Genomic DNA, 22,341 nt, shown 5'->3' with positions numbered 1-22,341 from the left:
ATTAAAAAATCGGGATAAAAGCTTGATCGTTAATGAGGAATTACTTCTCTAGATAAGTGGGATCAGACTTATCTAGATTTAAAATCTAAAAGAAAATTTTTGTTTTTCCTTTTTTCTTTTTTGCAGATCATTTTTAGGATGTTTCTCTATCAGAAACTTATCGACGATTACAGTAAAGCGCAATCTAATCGTGACGTGATCGTTCGATCGTCTATTGTCGGGTCGGCACGAAATCAAATTACATTTACGCGCCGATGCACTACTATGCTCGCGATTGTTTCGCTTTTCGTAAGTTTCTTCCCGGTGACAGTTCCTCGATTGGTGATCTTTTTTCTTCGTATTTATTCATCGTATCTTCCTTAGTGGTAATGGGTGGTAGGTTCAGCGATTCAATTATCTTATATCATTACAACAATGTATATTACTCGAGTGCACTAAAGATACAGTTATTTATTCTTATTCATCGTTATCAAGAGATGTTTGATACTTAAAACAAAGGTAGAAAAGAAATTAAAGAAAAAAAATTATGAAACTCGATTACAATTGATAGAATTGGAAATTTTATTTTCGAAAGTAAAGCAAAATAATCGTTAAATTAACTACATGATAACGAGAGAGATAAGCTATAAAATATTTACTAATTTGTAAATTTTATTACGATATATGATTTCTTATGAATTTCAATATAATCTGTTTCGCGATTATCATTGGAAATATAAAAACAATACATATCATTTTGTATCAATTCATATAAAAGAAAATTAACAAAGTAATCTATGTTGTACACTTGATTGTTGATTTTAAGTGCATTTAATTCTCTCTAATATTTTATAACCTATTTTTATTGTAAAGAGATTTAATTTTTATATTAAAAAAATTAATTCGCATTCTAATTTTGTATCGTATGACAATTAGAATTCAAAATATATATAAATGTATTAAGCTTAAATACTGTGGCGAATCGTGATAGATATTCTATTTCAGTGATTTTTTTTTAGTTTTAGTTTATCATATTACGCTATGATTTTTTAAATAAATTTTTTCCAAAACAAATTCATTTATTATAAAAACAAATTAAAATTATTACTTTAAATTAATCATACCTAATATAATTAAGAAAATATTTTAATGCAAATAATTTTATTTCTTATTTCGACTACTATATTATTTATACTATTGCGCAAAACTGTTTTCATTCACTATTTTATTGAAACTGAATTATGAAAATCGATTATCGCATAGATCGCACACTTGCTTTTTAATCGAAGATAACAACGCCATCTTTTCAAATTCGATACTTTAAATTTGCGCATGTGTGATTAATTATCGATAGTAATCGAATCATCGTCCGATAAAATATTCTTTAACAATTTTATACAATGTATTGTGATTATCGATGAAAATCAATTTAATATCAAATATTTTTTATATTTTTTATTCTCAGATTTTCGTTTTTTAGAAAAAAGCATAGAATAGACAAAATGGATATTGCAGAACGCACGAGACATTCTAACAAACATTTCGTTCGATCTCATGTACACGTGAGCTTTCCCTTTCACTTATGCGCATGTATGGCGAATTATACCTGTTTTCATGCACACGTCTCTTTTCTCTGTGTAGGTTCGTTCACGGGCGACGACTTTTTGCATTTTTGTAATGGCATACAGACTTCGAGCACGAACTCTCGTATCGATGCGAATACACTATAAAATTTATTCAAAGCAGAATGATTGGAATTTTGAGTTGATTCGAAAGTTTCGTATAATTTAACTGAATAAATCATTGAAAAAAAACAGGAAAAAATGTGAAATTTCTTTTATTTGAATTAAGCAAGAAATCTACAATGATTGAATGTTAAAGCTATCCTGAGTAATAAATGTAGAAGAATTGATTATTTGTCGTGTGCTTTATTTCTATTAACTAGTATTCTATGTTGTAAGTTCTATATTTTATTTATATCTTATAATGATACGTTAGATATAACATATAATATGTTTATAGATATATTTTTCTGAATTATTCTGAATTTTCTGAATATTTTTTTGCATTAATTTCGAAATATGTTACAATAAATGACTGCTACATTTTTAAATTAAATGAATTAAATATTTTATAACAGAGAATGCATTTATAATGATTTTCACTGAAAATAAATACATTTATTTTTAGTTAAAATTAGTTATGGTTATAATTAAAATACTTAAGTAAAAATTAAAGTACAGTTAAACAAATTTTAGAAATCTTGTATGTAAGTGATTTAAAAGTTTATAATATAATATTATATAATTTTTTCCAAATTACATCCAATGAAATTATCATTGTTGATGTATAAAAAATTTATCATTTTTTTTTTCTTAGCTAGATAAAGGAAATCAATGAAAAGATTTATTAATCGTTTAAAAACGATGTGATTATTAAAATAATTAATTTTAATTGCTAATCTCGAATATTCAATGTTTCTAATAAAAAAAAGTAAAAACGAAAATATTGAAATTTTAAAAAAAATATTTATATTTAAAGTATACAAAATATTTTCAAATATGATACAAATTTATCAGATGAAAAATTATAAAATATTATAAAATATTTTTTTTTTTTCTAGGAATATTCGCGTATCTCAATTATCTGACACCAAAGAGCAGAAAGGAAATTCTCGAGTTCCTGGTTGGTGGTTTAAAGAGATTGGAATATCGAGGCTATGATTCGGCAGGTATAAATGAATTATTGATAATATATCGATAGCTTTCTTTCGACTATTCTGTTTCTGGGAATAGAAAACTAATGAATATTCGATAAAAGAGATACTATTCTATGCAAGTTTTATATCCTTTCCAGGTGTTGCACTTGACAGCGCCGATGGCAAGGATATCTCAATTATTAAAAAGCAAGGAAAAGTCAAGGCTCTCGAAGAAGAGATTTTTTGTAGTAAGTACATGTTTTTATTTTTTATTTTCTATTTATAATTCAATAATGCATCTTATTATAATGAATAATGAAAATCTAAAAAATAAATTAAAATAAATTGAGAAATCTTATTTTTCTTGAAGAAAATTAAAAATTTTGTAAAATTTGTAAAATTTCTTCGCAAAACTTTCGCTTTATAGTGAGGAATTAAAAAAAATTATCTAATATAAAATATCTAATATAAAAGTTTCTGCATTCATATTAATTCAATTCATCAAGATATTAGATATTATAAAAAGTATTCAATAAAATAAAATTCCTCGTGAAAATTGTTCACACTCGATGAATTCAAATTCTTTTAACTTCTTTTTATAACTTCTTTTTTGAATTCAGTTTCTTTATTCGTCCTATGTGAGATCATACTTGAGAATAACGAAAGATAAAATTGATTAAAATTCATTATTTCTTTATAGATACTGATATTGACTTCGACTCAAAGATTCATAGCCATGTTGGTATTGCACATACTCGTTGGGCGACTCATGGTATCCCATCGGAAGTAAATTCGCATCCTCAAAGATCAGATACTGATCATGCTTTTGTGGTTGTACACAATGGTAAGAATATTATTTGATGCTCGGTAATTATTAGAAATTATTGTCTCCATTGTTTTGTTAAAGTCACGTTTTCTATAAAGGCATCGTGACAAACTATAAAGAAGTGAAGACGTTACTCCAGCAAAGGGGCTACAATTTCGAGAGTGAAACCGACACGGAAGTAATCGCCAAGCTCATTCACCATCTTTGGGTGCAGCATCCTGGTTACTCGTTTCGCGAACTGGTCGAGCAAGTTGTTCAACAATTGGTGAGTATTGTTACTATAACATGCAGATTATTAATTATCATTGTTTGAACAATTGAAAATTTTATCGCAGACTATGAATTACAATTGTTTGAACAACTGTAAATTTTATCGCTTTGTATTAGGAGTAATTATTTAAACAACTGCAAATTTTATCGTTTAATACAAAATATTATAATATTGATTTTAATAATAATTATATCAGAAAGAATTTTAAAAATAAGTTAGGAAAAGAATTTAATTTAAAAAAAAATCACATTATTAGATTATTAAAAAAAATTGAAATTTTAGGAAGGTGCATTTGCTCTGTGCTTCAAGAGCAAATATTTTCCGGGCGAATGTGTGGCAACGAGAAGAGGATCACCACTTCTTGTGGGTATTAAAACAAAAACAAGATTGGCCACTGATCATGTACCCATCTTATATGGAAAAGGTAAGTCGGCGGATGTATTCGAATCGACATTGAAACGCATTTTAATTGAAATATTAGCGTGTATTTGAAAAAGGTATAAAGATTTGGTAAATCTTAAAAAAGATCACAAGGCTATCTCGCTCAGGCACCGAGAGCTACAATTTAAAGTGATATTGATAACATTGGTATGAGAGATGGAAATATATGCTTTTTTATTTTAATTTTTAAATATTTATCATATCCAAAGAAGGTGAATTAGTGATATTTCCTTTGTCAGGTTAATTATCCCTCTTCTATCTTCTTGAAAGGAAATTGCTATGTGATAATACTATGGTGAAAATATTCTAAAAATAACTATGGTCTCTTTATGTATCAACTCTAAGGATTAAATATGAGGTATATTAATAGCATGTCTTCAATTTAAAGCTTGTCTATTCTTTAAAGTAATTAACGCGAAGCAACATACTAAGTCGCATCATCATCATTCTTTTTTATGTTTTTCTTTAGTGTTTTCAATAGCGACATAAATTTATGTTGAATAAAAATCTTTGTTTAACAACGATTAACAAATAAATTATACTAATGCAAAGTATTTTGTGTTTATTGCTATCTTTTATTTAAAGTATTTAACATGAAATTGTGAATATTAGATTTTTTTCATAGCTGCTTATATCGAACAATATTTTGAATTAATATTTTATTTTTGAATAGTAATGAAATATCAATTATCCAAAATAATAAGAATATAAATTTATTTATTAATAGATTTTCAGTTTATCAGCATTTCATATAATTTCAAAATCTTATTATATGGAAGAAAATTTATAGAAAATATTTAATATAAATCAGTTATTCAAATAATGTGATATACATATAATTTGTAAGATATTAATATATTCATTTTGTATTCATATGATCAATTCTTTGGATAACTGATATTTTACTATATTATAGTTATATTTGAGCACATTATTATTAGATGATAGCATGTTATTCTGCAAAATAGTGTTGTTTATATAATATTTGTTCATTCAAATTATATTTGTTATTTGTTTCTTTTTAAAAGTCAATTAAACAGTCGCTGCATGTATTTATAGATACTATATAATGTTTCTTTTGCATGAACACCAATGGTTATGTTCTTCTCAACTTTTCGTCTCAACAGATGAATCTCCATGCGTAAGCAAAGGTATATACACTACTCTACACTATTCTACACTTATCTCACTTTCTTTTCAACTTTGGACCTTTTATCTTTATATAATAATTTATATTGAGAAAAGATATTTTAAACTATTTATATTTTTAACTATTGTGCAAAAGGTCCATTGTCTGAGAAATGCATGCAAACTAATTTTGCTTTTTTTATTTTTATTTTTATTTTTAATGTATATTTTACAAAATTTTTCCGTGACATTATTTTATATATCATAATACTTACATATTTTATTTATGTTTTCATGAAATCTTTTGTAATCGAATATTTATCGTTTTATCTCTAACAAGAATAATATTCTTTCTCTTTTTTGATTCATTCCATATATTTATACATATTACTTAATTACAGGAAATCATTATAAAAATACTTTAATTTGCTTTGAAGCATAGCAAACGAAAAAGATCATAGTCATAAAAATTTGCAAATTATTTTGCAATACAAATAAAATTCATTTTTTTCTCCAAATCCTCGGCAGAAGCTTATGCATTGAAGCTTTGTGATTAAAAGAACATGTTTGATTGCATACAAGAATTTGTGAAAAGATATCTAATGGATTTTTATAAACATTATTCAATGAAAATTGTTTTCTTAAATTTCTTTTAATAAATATATATTAAATGTCTTTTCTCAAATTTTCTATACAAACTAGATTTCGTATACAATTGATTCATATAACGAATATAGCGTGTGCATCATGTTTTCTTATTTTATTTTCATGTCACTATATTTTGTATTGCTGTTGTTACTGCATTACTTGTTTGCTAATTATTTTGTTTTCTTTTTCGTCACCTCCCCCGCATCCAAATTTGAGCAGAAGGTGAAGCGCCGACACAAGGTAATACTTTATAGTCATATATGTCTCTTTTTCCTTCTGCTTGCCATCGATCCATTCATAATCACGCTTTTAAAGCAACATGCTAAGATGTTGCTAGTTTCATAACCATCACGAACCATCTGGAATTGGATTGCTACACGCTAATCTTATGGAATTTAAGGAAATGGCACGTGCCTTACTTTGCTTGTCAGTACGTATACAGAATGTATTTTCTTACAATATAAAAAAAAAGGACAGAATATATCTAACACGATAATCTTCTTCGATAGATATTGTTTTTCCTCTTCTTTTTTAATTATTAATTAAACGGGTGTTTTTTTTTCTTCTCCTAGGATATTCCTTTTTCTTCTTCTTTTTAAATTACTGAAATATATGAAAAACGTTTCATCATTTGGTTGTTTATCACAACAATTAATGAGGTTGCATTTTATATATACATGTTAATAATTGTACTTTTCCAATCGCTTTGTTATTATAATCGCCACGGTCATGTTATGAGTTTCATCACTCTTGTTATTGTCATTCCACGAACATTTAATTATTTAATATCGTTTATTAATTAAAAGTACATTGGATAATTAATTACATTGCTGCGATTTATACGTATTATTACTTATCACGTTTCCGGCTAATTTGGTGTGGGGCTTGTAAAAACAAAGAAATGGCAGGATGTAATCAATTATGGATATATTCCTTAATGCTCTCTTAATTCAATTGCATCGTGCTATTTTTGGTATATCAACCACGCCTTTTATTCGAAGAGTTTAAGTTTTATGTATAAATTTGAATTTAATCTCTAAATTATGTTTAAGTTCGAAAACTGTACTCCATATGATATCATGGATCATTAATAATTAATCAAAGATGGTTATATATCATATTGGATTTGTGAATTTATAAAGTGTTCATATGCTATAAATAATGGATATTTGATATATTTCAATAGTATAAAGAAAATTAATTTTTTCTTCTTAATAGATCATCGTCCGCATGGCCGAAATACTGAACTTCCGGTGATACCACGCAGCGAGAGTACTTCCGAATTTCAACCATTGGAAGATAAAGAAGTCGAATATTTCTTTGCTTCTGATGCCAGTGCTGTGATCGAACACACAAATCGTGTTATATTTCTGGAAGTAAATAAATTTTTTTGTTCATTAATTAATATAAATATTTTTATTTCAATAAGTAAATAAGTAAATTAATGATCAATAAATTAAATCAATAAATGATGATAATTTTACTCAATATCAGGATGATGATGTAGCTGCCGTGAAAGAAGGTGCTCTTAGCATTCATCGACTTCGTCGATGCATGGATGATCCTCATGCAAGAGAAATTACTACGTTGAAGATGGAAATCCAACAGATCATGAAGGGTAACTATCAATATTTCATGCAGAAGGAAATCTTTGAGCAACCTGAATCAGTGGTAAACACTATGAGAGGACGTTTGAATTTCCAGGATAATTCTGTCACGTTGGGAGGTATTAAAGTAAGTTTATGACAATTTGATTTTTCTTCAATTTTTTTTTAATAGAAATTAATTTAATTTAGTTTACTATTAGGATTACATTCCTGAGATCAAAAGATGTAGACGGTTGATGCTTATTGGCTGTGGAACAAGCTATCATTCTGCTATTGCTACTAGACAACTTTTGGAAGAATTAACTGAATTGCCAGTTATGGTTGAATTAGCTTCTGATTTCCTAGATAGAAACACGCCAGTATTTAGAGATGATGTTTGTTTCTTTATCTCACAATCAGGTAATGAATATTATAATTCATTTATTTATTGATTTATGTGAAATAATATAATTTATTTTTATTATTTATAGGCGAAACAGCAGATACGCTAATGGCTTTACGATATTGTAAAGGACGTGGAGCTTTAATAGTCGGTATTACCAATACTGTAGGCAGTAGTATTTGTCGTGAATCACACTGCGGTGTTCATATAAATGCTGGTCCTGAGATTGGTGTTGCCAGTACAAAAGCTTATACCTCTCAATTTATTTCTCTTGTAATGTTTGCTTTGGTTATGAGTGAAGACAGAATTTCTCTTGGTAATAGACGTCAACAGGTATTATTAATTTCTTAATTAATTTTTTTATAAATTTTGAATAATATAATACGTTACAATACGTTATTCTTGCATTTAACAGATTATTGAAGGATTAAAAAATTTGGATAATCTTATTCGTAAAGTTCTTCAACTTGATAGTAAAGTCAAAGAATTAGCAAAATCTTTATTCCAACATAAATCCTTGTTGATTATGGGTAGAGGATACAATTTTGCGACGTGTATGGAGGGTGCTCTGGTACATCTAAATTTAAAATGTGATGTTTTTAAATTATTATGAACGTATTCATATTATAATTTTACTTTTTTACTTACAGAAAGTTAAGGAATTGACGTATATGCATAGTGAAGGTATTATGGCAGGCGAATTAAAACATGGTCCTTTAGCACTTGTAGATGATTCAATGCCAGTGATAATGATCGTTATGAGAGATCCAGTTTATATAGTAAGTAGAATTCTTGAGATAAATTAATTTTACTTGTGATTAATGTAAAATGTGGTAATAATTATCTCATAATTTTTTTTAGAAATGCATGAATGCTTTACAACAAGTTACAGCACGAGATGGTAAACCAATTGTTATCTGTGAAGAAGGAGATAGTGAAACGAAAATGTTTGCAGATAAAGTTCTTGAAGTACCTAAGACAGTGGATTGTCTTCAAGGAATTCTTACTGTTATTCCAATGCAACTTTTATCTTTCCATATTGCAGTTCTTCGTGGATGTAATGTTGATTGTCCAAGAAATTTAGCAAAATCGGTCACGGTTGAATAAAATTTCATTTAAGAACATAAGGGATTTATTTCAAATATTGTTATTGTTAAATATTGAATTTGAATTGAATTTGAATTATAAAAAATAATACGGCACAGAAGAAATTTTCGAAATAATATGAAATTGTTATCGATTACATTTTGATACGTTTTTAAATACTAAATATCGTATTAAAGTACGAATAAGATAAATGCAATTGTATTTATTTCTTGTATTTGTGAACGTGTTAGAAAATATTTACAGTTAGCTATTAGTCTTTATATTAATCTTATTAAAAAACAAATACTTTTTAGTAAAATCAATGAAGAAGTTCCTTACATGGAACTAAATTAATTGACTTTCCAGAAAATAATTCCAGTGCATTTAATAATTGTATATATTTATACCAATTAATAAGAAACAAAAGGAAAAATATATAACGCTTTTCAGATTATAAATAAAATGTAATTCTATTTCTTATAATCAAGTTGAATAAGACTGCAGAAAAAGAAGAATTGTATCGTGATCTTATGCTACGATATTTACATGTGATTATTCTGAAAAATGTTCATATGTGCGTATGCAGATGTGTATATTTCATAAATTTCAATCGAGATAAAAAAAACAAACAATAATGGATTAGGTCTAATAGAAAATTAAACGATTGAAAGAAATAATAATAATTTATGTATATGATAATCGTATTTTTTACTTCATAGTAAAATATGATTTTTATCATATGCTTTGAAAAATTTCTATTTTGTACAGTATTTAAGACAGGAACAAATATGAAATGTTTTTACTTAATAAATATCTTCGATTTTGCTACGAAAAATATATATGAGAACAACTTATAAGTAAATTTTGTTACTGATGTAATATATTCATGTTTAAAAATGTTGTAAAATTTACGGATTTTATCTATAATATATGTAGTAAAACTTTGATGTTCCATCTTATAGCTGTAAAAAATTTCCGGTTTCTTGTTTGTTGACTAAATATAATAGAAAAATAAATGTAATTTTTATATTGATTAGTTGAGGTGTTGGAAAAATAACATAATCGTCTGTAATTTACTTATAAGGTCATATATAATATCTTTTAAAGTATATTAAGCAACAAATAAACTTTTAGAAGATATAAATATAAATATATATATATATATACACACACACACACACACACACACACACACACACACATATATATGTTATTCATATCAAATTATAATATGTGTTCAACAAAATGCACATGGATGTACATTTTTTTTTAAATATAATCACAATTAAAATGTAAATGTATTGAATAAATTGTTAAAGAAAAATATAAAAGTATATTATATAAAAATTTTATACTTAATAATATTAATATAATGTCTTAATTTTAATATTGTCTTGGCAATATAGTTAAAATTCATATATCATATAGAAGTTTGTACATCTTTTAATTTCTTTAGATCTATGCTTGCATCAAGTGTACACGAGTATCGTTCTAATTGGACGTGCGCCAAAAAGTCGATCGAAGTGATACCAAAGCTTCGTTTGGACGGCGTATGCGTCAGTAGTAAATCTCGTGTTTATGTCGGACATGCGAAATTGAGTCAGTGCGCGATATCCCGTCTAACCAGCGACGGTACGCAACTACTTTCGATTATTCGTAACGTGAGAACGTAAAAGAAATCGGTGTCAGTTTTATTTGTTCGATATTACAAGAAACGATCATAATTTCATCAATACGAGTTTATTTTTTGATGGATTGTATTTATTAAGTGGAAATAAATATTCTTTTACAAACTACGCTGCTGCGTATAGTTGCGCGACGATCGTTGCGTTGACGAGGAAAAAAAAAAAATAGAATAAAAAGTAAATTATACATGAAGCGTGATCTTAAAAAATTAGCCGCGTGATCGAGCATAATTCCAGGTGCTAAATTTAAATGTGTTGTCTCGATCCCCTTGGGTTATTTCATCGAGGTTGGCTGCGCTCGAACGGTTTGCTAGCAAAGCTCTATCATCAGCCCTGCCAGCAGTGGTATCATTGTTGATCGTCGTTACCAGATATATACGTAGTCGTGGTCGCCATTGCCGGCGGTAGCGGCACTGTGAACACCGCCTGCGCCATCGCGAGCTACCACCACTACGCGAGTCAGTCGACAGTCTGCCGGCGAGCAGTGCGGACGCGTCGTGAAAGAATTTAGTCATCGTTGCTCGCAAGTATTTGCTGGCACGACCGCGATTTGCCCCACCGTCGGTGCTACGGTAACACACGGCTCCCGTGGACAAAACCATTTCCCCTCTACCCGGCCCGACGACCCTCCCTTCCGTCGGTTACCCGGTGTTCTACCAGCGCCGCGGCAGTTCCCCTCTATTGATCGAATTTGACCTGCGAAGTTTCCCCTAGCGTGTGCAGTAGTGGCGGCCGGCAGTGGCTCTCGCGCTTACGTTCCTCGGTTAGTGCGGTAAATAATCGCGATACCTCGGCATGGCTACTCCGACCGCTTGCACGCGGTTTAGTGACAATTACGAGCTCAAAGAGGAACTGGGCAAGTAAGTACAAAAAAAAAAAAAAACATTCATAATATTTAAAAGTAACGAATATGAACTGAACGAAGATGAAGAAAGAGAGACAATGAGAGTTTGATTTAACGTTACCGCGTGTCACGTTTACTTCGTTTTTTTATTTCGTACACACATTTCATATCTCTTTGTCTTTCTTGTCTTTTCATCCTCTTTTTCTTTCTCTTATGTACTTTTATTTCTTAATTCATTTTGATTTGTATTACACACGAACCTGTATCGTAATATGTATAAGCATTTCGTATATTTCATATATTGTGATGTATTTCGTATCACTGATCAGTGGCGGCATTTGTTGTGCGGTATTTAGATGGACCCGCGAATGACGATCAGTTTAGAGCGCGATTTTACTAGCAGACGACGCCGTGTTGTCGGCCATGATTATTCTCTACGTACGCAGAGTCTCTTTCTTCTTTAGCTTTTTCCTACTTCTGTTGGTCGTCCGTTTATCATTCTCTTTTTCTCCATTCTTCTTTATCTCGTCGTTTCATGTCCCTTGCTTACACGCGGGAGACACCCCGTTGCATTTCGTCTATATTTAAGCACGGCCTGTCTGCTTGTGGCTCAGACTCTATATATAAAGCGTCAGGGCGCTTGCTATCGTGCCTTGTGCTGTCGTGGTGGTCTCACCGTCGAAAACGAAGCATCCGCATCGTATGCGGATCTGTCATCAAATCAATACGATGTCGTCGCGCCGCTTTTTACCTTCATCCCCCTCCTCGACATCTTTCTCACACTCTTGTTCCTTTTCTTTCTTCATTTTATTCGTGATCTCTTTTTTTCATTCGTTCATCTCTTTCGTCTATGTCCTTATTCGATCGACTGCTTTCTTTTTATTGTTCAATGATATTCTCTCGTGTTCGGCTGTGTAACGGCAGGTGGTTGTAATCTTGCATGACGTTGTCCTAAAAGTTGCCAGCATTTTGTTTCCTTCTCTTCGATCACCTATTTCTGCAATATGATTTATTCGTTCGATGCTATATTCTATAGTAAGAAAGTCACGTTTCGATACTATTTTTATTAATATTTATAATTTTTAATTACTATTTTTGAAATGTGTTATTACTATTTATTACGTTATTCTTATTAAGAATTATTCGATAATTTCTTAATAAAATTATCGGGAAATAAGTTAAAACATCATGCGGTTTTTTTTAGGTTAGGAAAGTTTTGATATAGATAGTTTCAATAGAATATCGATATCGTTCATCTTCTATCATTCGTGATCTCGAATGATCTCGACTCACAATCACGAAAGTTTTTTTGATTCGTAAATCGTGCATACGAGAAAAGAAAATTTTCTGACCACACCCCGTATCTTTTTGGGAGAGTTCGTGGTACGGTCGATAAACACGGAGCGTAGAGCACGCGTAGAGCACGCGTAGAGCACGCGTAGAGCACGCGTTACACAATGTCACCTGCTCGATTCAGTTTGGAATATTTTATTATTCCCTTTCTTCTCTTTAAATCGTACAATTAAAAGCAAAAATAAATATTTTTAATTCAAAATTTTTTTAATATACCGTAATTATTAAAGATTATGGATTGTTTCATATTAAAAATGATCTATCGATTTTTTCTTTCATCGATTGTTTAATCGAATTTTCTCGAAGCTGCTCACATTATGGACGATTCCGTTTATCTATACAAATTGCAAGGACGATTCGTGACAAACGCGATCGCTTTCGATGTTGTTCCTGATTCTAACACACATTTCCAGCCACGAAAATCGAGTGAATCTAATTTGAATGGCAGCACTACGAATTCGCAATTAGAATTGGCTGATTTAGAATATTGTCCGCGTGTATAAACACGCTCAGTCGATTTCTCATTTGTTTTCGAATATGTGAAAATATGCCATGCTATTGTATTTCGAATAATTTTCGTTCTGAAATATTGAAGCCATAGATTTTCTAGAAATATTTTTATTGCAATCTTTTTTACTGTAATTAGATGAATTATATATGGAAAAATATGTATTCAAATGTTGAATGCAATTATGGATTAGAAAAGAGTTTGTAATGGGATAGCTTGTTTTTCAAATGTTTTAAATTCAATAAACATTTGAAAAACAAGCCGAGAAGATATTCTTTTTCAATTATTTAAAATATCGACTATGTTAGTTATGAGATATATGTTAATTTGATCAAGAAGTGCATCTCGCAAATTATTAAATTCGCGTGAAAAGAAAAATTCAATTTTATTAAATATTTAAATGATGAAATAGAACTGGATTAAAATATGGTTGTTTTTTGAAGTATATAACAATAAGATATAATCAGTATATAATAATAAGATAAAATAATCTCGATATTAATTTGTTAATGATAGAATCAATTCTTATTTTGAGCCGACTTTTACAGCTTTATCCCTTTATTCAGAACTACAGAAGCGCAATCTATTTCTAGACCTTCCGTGATCTCAGTATCTCAAAAGTTTTCAGCTCTAATGAGATCCATATAATTTAAAAAAGTTGATCAATTGAATCGTGCAATCATGTTGTTCGGACTATCATTGTCCTTTAATTATTTAATTCGATTTATTACGTTGCAGATTTTGTGAGAATAATTTGTTCGTCAATTTTAAGAATATATTTATTTCGCATTTTGCAAAACGATCAATACATATTTATCTTCTATAAATCACTTTCAGTTTTTTTTTTTTCTATAGATAAATTTTAGTTTTTTGAAGTTGCTTTTAATAGATATTCAAAGTTGGAATTCTGAATTTTGAAACATTCATTATTCGAGTACAATTTTCTTTAATCGTTTCTAATAATCAGCACTTTCTTTCCTTAAATCAAACTTCATTCAAAACTCTCTATTCAATAACGATTTGAAGCAACTATATAAAATTTTCTTTCATCAATCTCAAGGATCGTCACTTTCGTTTTTGTTTTAGAAATTTGGCTTCGTTAAAAAAAAATTGAATTTCGATATTTCGAAACACTTTTTCTTCCCCTTTTCAAAAATCTAATTTCATACTAGAGATTAATCTCTCTGAGTGATGAAAAAATCCAATTTACAAACATTATCGTTCATTCGTCTCGACATAACTCTACGCATTCACTTTTGTAATAGAAACGCGCAAAACTCGTCTCTGCTATTTTCGTTAATTATTCGGATATCCAACTAATTTCGGCCGTGGCCACCGCGCAGAGAATCCGTGCACGTATACACATGTGCGTGCGTCCGTGGCCTGGCATAATCAAAACATTTTCCTCGCCTTCGGGTTGAATAATTCAACATTTCTTCCATGCCTGATATTGCTTCACGATCGCCTTTTATCGGCTATAGATTTTGCATCGAACCATTTCAGACGAAAAAAGAGGGAAAAATAAGAAAAAGATATAGAGGTATTAAACTTTTCCACGATTCCTAACTTTTATTTCCCTAACCAGAGATTTGCCGTTTACTTGATTCGTTGGTTCATGATTAATCCCTTTATTCTTCTTTTCAACGATGAACTTCGTCATTTTCCTTTTGTTATGCGATGAAAGTATCCGATTAAAATAACGTTTATTCTGAAATAAGAATAATTGTTAACGTGTCTGATGATTTTATTTGAACTTGGAACAAAATTTTTGAAATAAAGTATTATTAGGTGAATAAGAAAGTTCTATTTTTTTTTTTTTTATGAAAAATATATAAAATAGAGAATCATTTATTACACTTGTGCAATGTTGTTTCATATAATAACTGCAAATAATCGTCGAGACATAAAATTATTTAAAATTGTTAAAATTATTTCTTTTTTGCGTATACTTACTTGTGTTTCGATTACAATGAATTCAGAAAACATTTTTGATTCGATTCTCATTCTCTTAACATTTTCAATTCAGATTATTATACGTAACTCTTGTTAAATCATGGATACACATCTTCGAAACTAAAAATATCTCAATAGAATCTTATCGTGTCGAGAGTTTTAAGATCGTCGAATGATCCGAAGTTAAGCGAAAATCTTGGAAACCTTTGGTTTATTTTTTTCAACATTTAAAAGGCGGGAGAGACTTGAGAATTTACGACGGTGGCCTTTCTTTCTGTCTCTCTTCCTCTGGTGATTTATCACGAAGGGTGTAGAAGCGTTTCTCTGTGCGTCACGCTACAACTCGAAATATATGTGGTTTCGACGCGTGATAAAGTGTCGCGTGTTGAGAATTTATTAAAAAATATGGGGAAAGAGAAAAAGAAGAGGAAAATAGTAAAAAGAAAAGAAACATACGTTAAACATACGATTGATGTAACGGTATAGCACAATTTTTCTTGTTTCTAATAATTGCATTAGATTATAAAATTCTTTGATATCGACTGATTTATTTATTTACTTAATAAGCATAAATTATATGTATCTAACATTTTTTTTATGCCAGAGACACGAAGTACATAAACTTTTTGTTTAAATAAAAATGGAATCTTTTTTTTATAACTTGACTCCAAGCTACAACTATAAAACGAAGTTTTATAAAAATTGAATTATAAAGTGAATAATAATACTTAAAAATCTTGATTTCGATAATTTTCTTATAACTCTTACGTATAAACTTTTGTGATAAGTTATCGAATTTGAGAATGATGAAAGATTAAAGTGAATATACAGAAATCGAAATTTATACAAATTTGTATAGTAATTCTTATTAAACAAAATTTACAATTGTAATTTTTTGAGTTATATCGAGTCTCGTTAACGATTGAAAGCAGATAAAAACCATTATTTTGCGAAATAATCTTGAAATCGCGTTACCGTGTAGGTTTAAGGAGATTTTAATGTAACGCATTGGAGATATAAGCGGTAAAATAAATAGAAATGGAACAGATTTTCTGTGTAAGATACGCCACGCCAGAAAATTCTTTAGACATTTTACCTGATGCGCTCCCTAAGACTTTTGTTATTCCTCTAGTTCTGTTATTCCTTATAGTCTTCCTCTAGAAACTTTCCTCTAAACTCCACTTTGGCGACATAGATTAGTACTCTTAAGATTAGTCACCACGTAGAAACTCGCGAATACAGGAATACATAAATATATATGCGTTTTCTTACATTTCGTTGCTAATACATTTAAATAAATTGCAGTTCTTCATATTTTTAGTGATGAAATTTATAATATTTTTCTGAAAATAAGAGCAAAAATATTATATATAGGAATAATATGTAGGAATATGTGTGTATTTTCTTACATTTTACTTTTAATATGTTTGAATGTTGTAGTTCTTCAATATTTTTATTGATGAAATTTACATTTTTCTGAAAATAAGAGCAAAAATATTGTATGAAAAACATTATTAAAATAAAATTTATTATAATTTATCACAATAAAATGTGATAAATTATTGATATATAATCCGTAAATCTTTTTTCAAATTTTAGATGAATTATTTTAAATGACAATTCTAATAATAATTCATTTCTATAATAAACGAATATATTAGAAACTGAAAGGCTATGGTAAAAAGTAAAATTTTTGCATTGTGCAATCGCGTACACTTTCTAAATAAAGATTATCAAGCTTGTGGTTGGATTACTGATTATTACTGGTTATCAAGCAACGATAATTAGGTAATATATAATCAGACTATAATAAAAGAATAAAACAACACACATATGAATTACAACAGAAGATCTCTATGAATATGAGATATAAATACAATATCTTATGAAAATATCTGAACAATATATTTACAGGAAAATCTGTATCCTTACCTTAAAATTCTGATTTTAATGAACGTTTATATATGTATAGCATAATAAATCTTTCTCCCAAAGTTTTCAGCTTTTCATAAGTTTCATTTTTTCAATAATATAACTTCACTTGGCCATTTTTTTGAATTCCACCTATAATTCAAAATAATCAACTATTAAAAAAATTATCCCACATATAACCTATAATTATACTCACAAAAATTTTACTTCTCTAAAGTATTGATTCTATAAATCAAACCAAAAATAATTTTTTAGTAGATTAATTTATTAAGCTATAACCAATTGAACATTATGTATTGAAGATGAAGCGAGACTGAGAAATATATCAAGACTGCTGCGCGATGAAGATAGAGCTACTTTAAATTGCTCAGTAATAATTCAACAACAAATAAGCGTCAACCTCGACATCTTTCTATACGAACCTTTGTTCTCCATAATCGATCCTCCAAACATACGTCCCCACGAATATATTAACACCCTGTACATATAAATACAGTATACACGATATCTTTGGCTATCGATCATAAGGCGCCAGTATATCTGTTTACACGAGTACGTTTACATCGATCATACGCATAGTCGGTTCGTGGCCTCGGATTACGGTTATCCCCTCCGACAACCGACAAACAGACGTCCCACATTTCGGCTCTGGTATTCAGCCAGATATCACCGACGACGGTTGATTATAATTACGGACGAGGGGGGGAGGGGTTGCTCGCTCGTTCGCGTGAATCTTCCCCGATCCTTTCACCTCGAATCACTCTTCTCTAGAGTTCATCAATCACCGGCGTACTCTCCTGTATATCTCATCCTCTCTTTCTCTCCCCTCGATGATACGTTCGTTCTCGTTTAACGAATCGTCCAAGGGGGGAACAGAATGAGAAATAGAGAGGGAGAGAGAGAGAGATGGGAATGGAAACGCGTTTGACAGTCGTTTCCATTTCGATGAATCGACGTGGAATAAATATATTGTGTATCCAGTTTTCCATGAAATTATCCAAGTTTTTGCTTCTGGAAATTTCTTTTTTGATTTTGGAAATTTCTCGATGGTACGAGTAGCGAGGGTGGTAATTGCACAGTCTTCGTTCTTCTGGTCTGTCTTTTACGGTCTCGTTCTACTGACAGTATGAACAATGGGAAAAATTTGAAACAGTTTGAGGTACTTTTTGAAATATTATTTCTTCGTTTGTAGAATAGAATTGTTCGTAAAATTTTGTATCGTTCGAGAAAAATAATATTCATTTCTTATTTCAAATATCCACTTTTTCTGATCCTGAAAATTTTTGTCAAGTTTTATTATTGTTGAGACGAAGAGAATCGTAATATCTTTTTTAAAACTTACAAGATTTCATTTTTAGTCGTCAAAGATACTTTTTTCTGAATATGAGTGATGCTTTTAATTGATCCAATCGAGTATAGTATTTTTTATTATTAATCGTGTGGTCAGATGGTAAAAGTTCGTGATGAAACATTCTCTCGTAATCCCATTGAACAGACAACAAAATCCTTTTAATCGATACGCGAACAACTTTTTTTTTGGCATAAAATTCCATTTGAGAAGATGGAATCAACCTTCAAACTTTTTTTCGCGTTTTAAATATAATTCCATTTCGAAATATATTCCTCGCACAAAAGGCTACCTGAAACATTGAAATAAATTAATAATTGGACACTGTAGATATTTATGTAGAATCATATGATTTACGAATATGATTAAAAAAAAAAAAGAGTTAAAATATAAATTTTTTTTTCACGTCGAATTTTTATGATAAACACATAAACATCCTCCATTTTTTTTTATTAATAACTTTATAAATTAGAGCAGAGAATTGAATTTAATTGAAAAATTTTTCAATTTTATTCTCAAAGTTTCATTGAAAACAGAATTTTCACGTTTTTCACAAAACTATCACAATCAAGAATTTTCAATTTCAATTTCCATCGATTCGTTAATTGAAATTCGTACGTATTTTGTATTATCCGCCTAAGCGTATCGTGTAGATATCACGCAAAGTTTTTGCGACTCGAGTATTTACATCACCATGTAATAATAATTATACATAATATTTACATTTCAACAATATCTATTCCAAATACCAAAATTCCTATTCCTAAAATCTCAACGTTTATCGGCGAATAGATTCGCATTCCACGTATAACCACGTATATTCATCCTCGACCCGATATCGAGGACTTCTGGTATTACCGCTTACGAGCAAACCGATTCATATGTTAGTTTTGGCAACTGTCTACGCTGACATTAAGACCGTAGGGTAAATATTAGCTCTATCGAGAACCACCAATGGAAATGCCAATCCCCCCCCTCCCCCCCTCTCCCCGTACGGCCATCGTTTTCACTTTTTCGGCCGTTTCCTCCTTCGCGATTCCCTCCACTTCCGGCTGACAATTCCCTCCCCTCCAAACGATCGTTTTCAAGGGAACAATCGTTCGATCCAGTTTTTCTGGGGAAAAGTGGGACGATCGTGGAAACGCGATTACAACGTCGTAAAACGAATTTCCTCCAACTTCCATTATGTACCTTGAATCTTCTTTCTTTCGACAATCTTTGTTACAAAGTACGGTAGCATTGTGTACAAAGTCGGTGGGATAGAACCGGTGGCCGTGGATAATTGGCCAGATGCGGCTAAATCTTGTTTAACCTTCTTTCGATCTAAACTTTTAAAACGACGAGACAATTCTTTTTTTTTTTCTTTTTTTTTTTTTTCTTTTTTTTTTTTTTTTGCTGGAAATATCAATATTTATTATCGTCTGGGATAATGGAGCATCGAGAAACGATTCTTTTTAATTATTTTATGATTGAAAAATTGAACGCAAATTTGATATTTTTATTGTTAAATTGGAAACTTGTTAGCTGAACAAGAAATTGTAAATATTAGGTGCTGCTAACAATTGAAAATGGAAATTTATTTATGGAAAATTTAAATATACAAAAATCTGTGTACAGAAGGAATATGATATGTAAAAAGAAATATTCGAGGCAAAGTATTTCGTGATATTCAAAAGGATGGAATGTATCTTTATTCATTTTCAGAGTTGCATTTATAAAAATTTAAATTTGCATACGTGATAATCGTTAAATATTGTATTAAAGTTAATAATATAGTTTCGAAATATAAAAATACGTCGATCTATATTGGAAATAATAAGTAAAGTATCGTGCATTATAAGTATCGATGAAATATCGTCGAAAGTTCAGTTGCGTAACTGGAAATTCCAACGTATGAAATTGATGACGTCAAGATTCTGGCTGTCCTTAATTACCGAACGAGACATTTTGCGACAGAGAAATATAAAATAAATATTTTATTCAAAACGGTTAAAAATTCATCATTTGTTATTTCCAATCGTCGTACTCTGTTTAAAAACATCATTCAGAACGAATGATATATTTCAATAACAAGTGTAACGATTATAACAAATATAAATTTATCCGATGCAACCGAACATTAGTAAAAAATTGCTTAGTTGGAAATGCATATAAATATATTAAAAAAAAAAAAAAAAAAAAAAAAAAAAACTTGAAAGCTATAACATTACCATTTTCTTCCGCAAAATTTTATCCTATTCGAGTTCAGAATAGGATAATCAATCTGTCAGTGCAAGTTTTCCTCACAACAAGTTAAATATTGTACGTGTCACAACTTGTCACAAATCGATTGTTCAATACATCGCTCTTTTCTTTCAACTTAAAGCACATAAAGCACATTTTCATTTCGATTAAATGTTGGCATAGCAGTAGAAAGTTGATATAGAAAAATGATTTTCCCGTTTTTCTTGTATTCCATTGTTATTATGCTCTCGTGTTGTTCGATGAGGGGAGAGGAGAAATTGCCTCGTATAAGCGGAAAAGCGGGGGCCGTGCAAAAATGTCGTCTTTTAAGGATCGTAAAAAGAGTGGAAAGCCTCGTAGATCCCCTCGTAGATGCGGTGATTCGAGGCAGGATAATCTCTGCCTCGAATCGTTCCGATTGAACCGTATTATCCTTCGGCAAATTCTGGCGGAATTGCAGGAAGATCGGATGAATCGGATTTTCTTTCACGCCAATCTGTTTGTTAGTTTATCGCGGCAATTTGTTTTCGTCATCTTTGACGATTGAATTAATTTCTTTTATATATATATATATCTTAGTTGCTCGAGTCTCTTTTCACTTCGAAGAAACGTTTGAAAAAAGAAAATGATCGACTCGTTCACGAGTTTTAAAATTATTCTCATCGAGTAAGAATTTAGGTAATATTGGCACGAGAAAAATTCTTTTCGTACATCTTCTCTTTTCAGATAAATAAGGAAAAGAATTCGAAAGTGTCTTTCTTATCCTTTGATAAAAATAATTCTTATCCTTTCATAAATAGTAATTTTACGAGTAGATTGAAAGGATCAAAGATATATAATTACGAGAGCCTCGAAGGAAGGAAATAACGCAAAGAGAAAAGAATTTTTGTGACAATGACACGAGTGCAATGCAATACCCTTAACCTGTATATTACAATTCACTCGCTCCAAAGTTCGATCCTCGAACGTTTTAAAGAAAAAAAGAAAACACCTTTTTCGCGAACGAGGAGAATCTAGGATCACGATTTCGAGGGTCGTTAACGAGGCTCGTGGCGACGATAATCCTGCAAAAATCCAGCAATTTTCCGTTCAACAGGTCTGTTGACGATCGTTCGCCAAGTTCGGATTTTCCTCAGATCCGTAATCCCGAAATGATACGAAAACACATTCGTGACTCGTGAAAATTCGTGGATGTATCGTACATTGTTATTGGAAGAGGGTTTGTAGGGGAGGGTCGTAAATCGAAGGATTTTCGCGGGGTGCACGGCCCATTTCCGGTTTGGGAAAGAAGGAGGAGGAGGATTTTATCGATCCGCCGCAAGTTTTATCTCCCAAGTTCGAGGATACGTGGAATGGTAATAAAAATAGTGTAAACTTGCGATAACCTCCTTCAGATATCGATTTATTCTTTCATGTGTGCATACGATAA

General features: G+C 30.2%; 2 protein-coding genes across 33 annotated transcripts in view; both read left to right on the top strand.

Moving 5' to 3' along the window:
- The first annotated feature begins 226 nt into the window (after nucleotides 1-226).
- Nucleotides 227-10,390, top strand: LOC122712471 (glutamine--fructose-6-phosphate aminotransferase [isomerizing] 2). Of its 4 annotated transcripts, XM_043932173.1 has the most exons (15): nucleotides 227-375; nucleotides 2,603-2,710; nucleotides 2,836-2,925; nucleotides 3,378-3,521; nucleotides 3,602-3,768; nucleotides 4,057-4,198; nucleotides 5,343-5,366; nucleotides 6,211-6,231; nucleotides 7,210-7,367; nucleotides 7,486-7,725; nucleotides 7,799-7,997; nucleotides 8,069-8,313; nucleotides 8,396-8,551; nucleotides 8,631-8,759; nucleotides 8,842-10,390. In XM_043932173.1, exons 1-15 carry the CDS (start codon nucleotides 255-257, stop codon nucleotides 9,085-9,087), a joined length of 2,190 nt encoding a protein of 729 aa, XP_043788108.1. In that variant the 5' UTR covers nucleotides 227-254; the 3' UTR covers nucleotides 9,088-10,390. The 4 variants fall into 4 exon arrangements, with proteins under 4 accessions (XP_043788108.1, XP_043788110.1, XP_043788109.1 ...); XM_043932175.1 differs by lacking the exon at nucleotides 5,343-5,366; XM_043932174.1 differs by lacking the exon at nucleotides 6,211-6,231.
- A 199-nt stretch (nucleotides 10,391-10,589) lies between these two features.
- Nucleotides 10,590-22,341, top strand: part of LOC122712573 (calcium/calmodulin-dependent protein kinase type II alpha chain) — a 138,468-nt gene continuing 126,716 nt past the window's right edge. For 6 of the 29 annotated variants that reach the window (XM_043932321.1, XM_043932324.1, XM_043932320.1 and 3 more), the window contains exon 1: nucleotides 10,597-11,611. In XM_043932321.1, coding sequence (XP_043788256.1) covers nucleotides 11,547-11,611 — 65 coding nt within the window. In that variant the 5' untranslated portion in view covers nucleotides 10,597-11,546. Of the gene's footprint in view, nucleotides 11,612-22,341 lie in introns of all 29 variants that reach the window. The other 23 variants (XM_043932325.1, XM_043932327.1, XM_043932315.1 and 20 more) reach the window with 9 other exon arrangements.

This window comes from Apis laboriosa, unplaced genomic scaffold (assembly GCF_014066325.1).
Source record: "Apis laboriosa isolate Shangri-la unplaced genomic scaffold, ASM1406632v1 scaffold202_cov151, whole genome shotgun sequence".
NCBI lineage: Eukaryota > Metazoa > Arthropoda > Insecta > Hymenoptera > Apidae > Apis > Apis laboriosa.
This window is presented reverse-complemented; position numbering and strand designations above follow the sequence as displayed.

Coding starts and splice junctions, on each gene's coding strand:
- LOC122712471 (XM_043932173.1), top strand. CDS start 255: ATGCACTACTATGCTCGCGATTGTTTCGCTTTTCGTAAGTTTCTTCCC. Junction 3,769..4,056: donor AGCAAGTTGTTCAACAATTG/GTGAGTATTGTT, acceptor TTGAAATTTTAG/GAAGGTGCATTTGCTCTGTG. Junction 7,726..7,798: donor TCACGTTGGGAGGTATTAAA/GTAAGTTTATGA, acceptor GTTTACTATTAG/GATTACATTCCTGAGATCAA.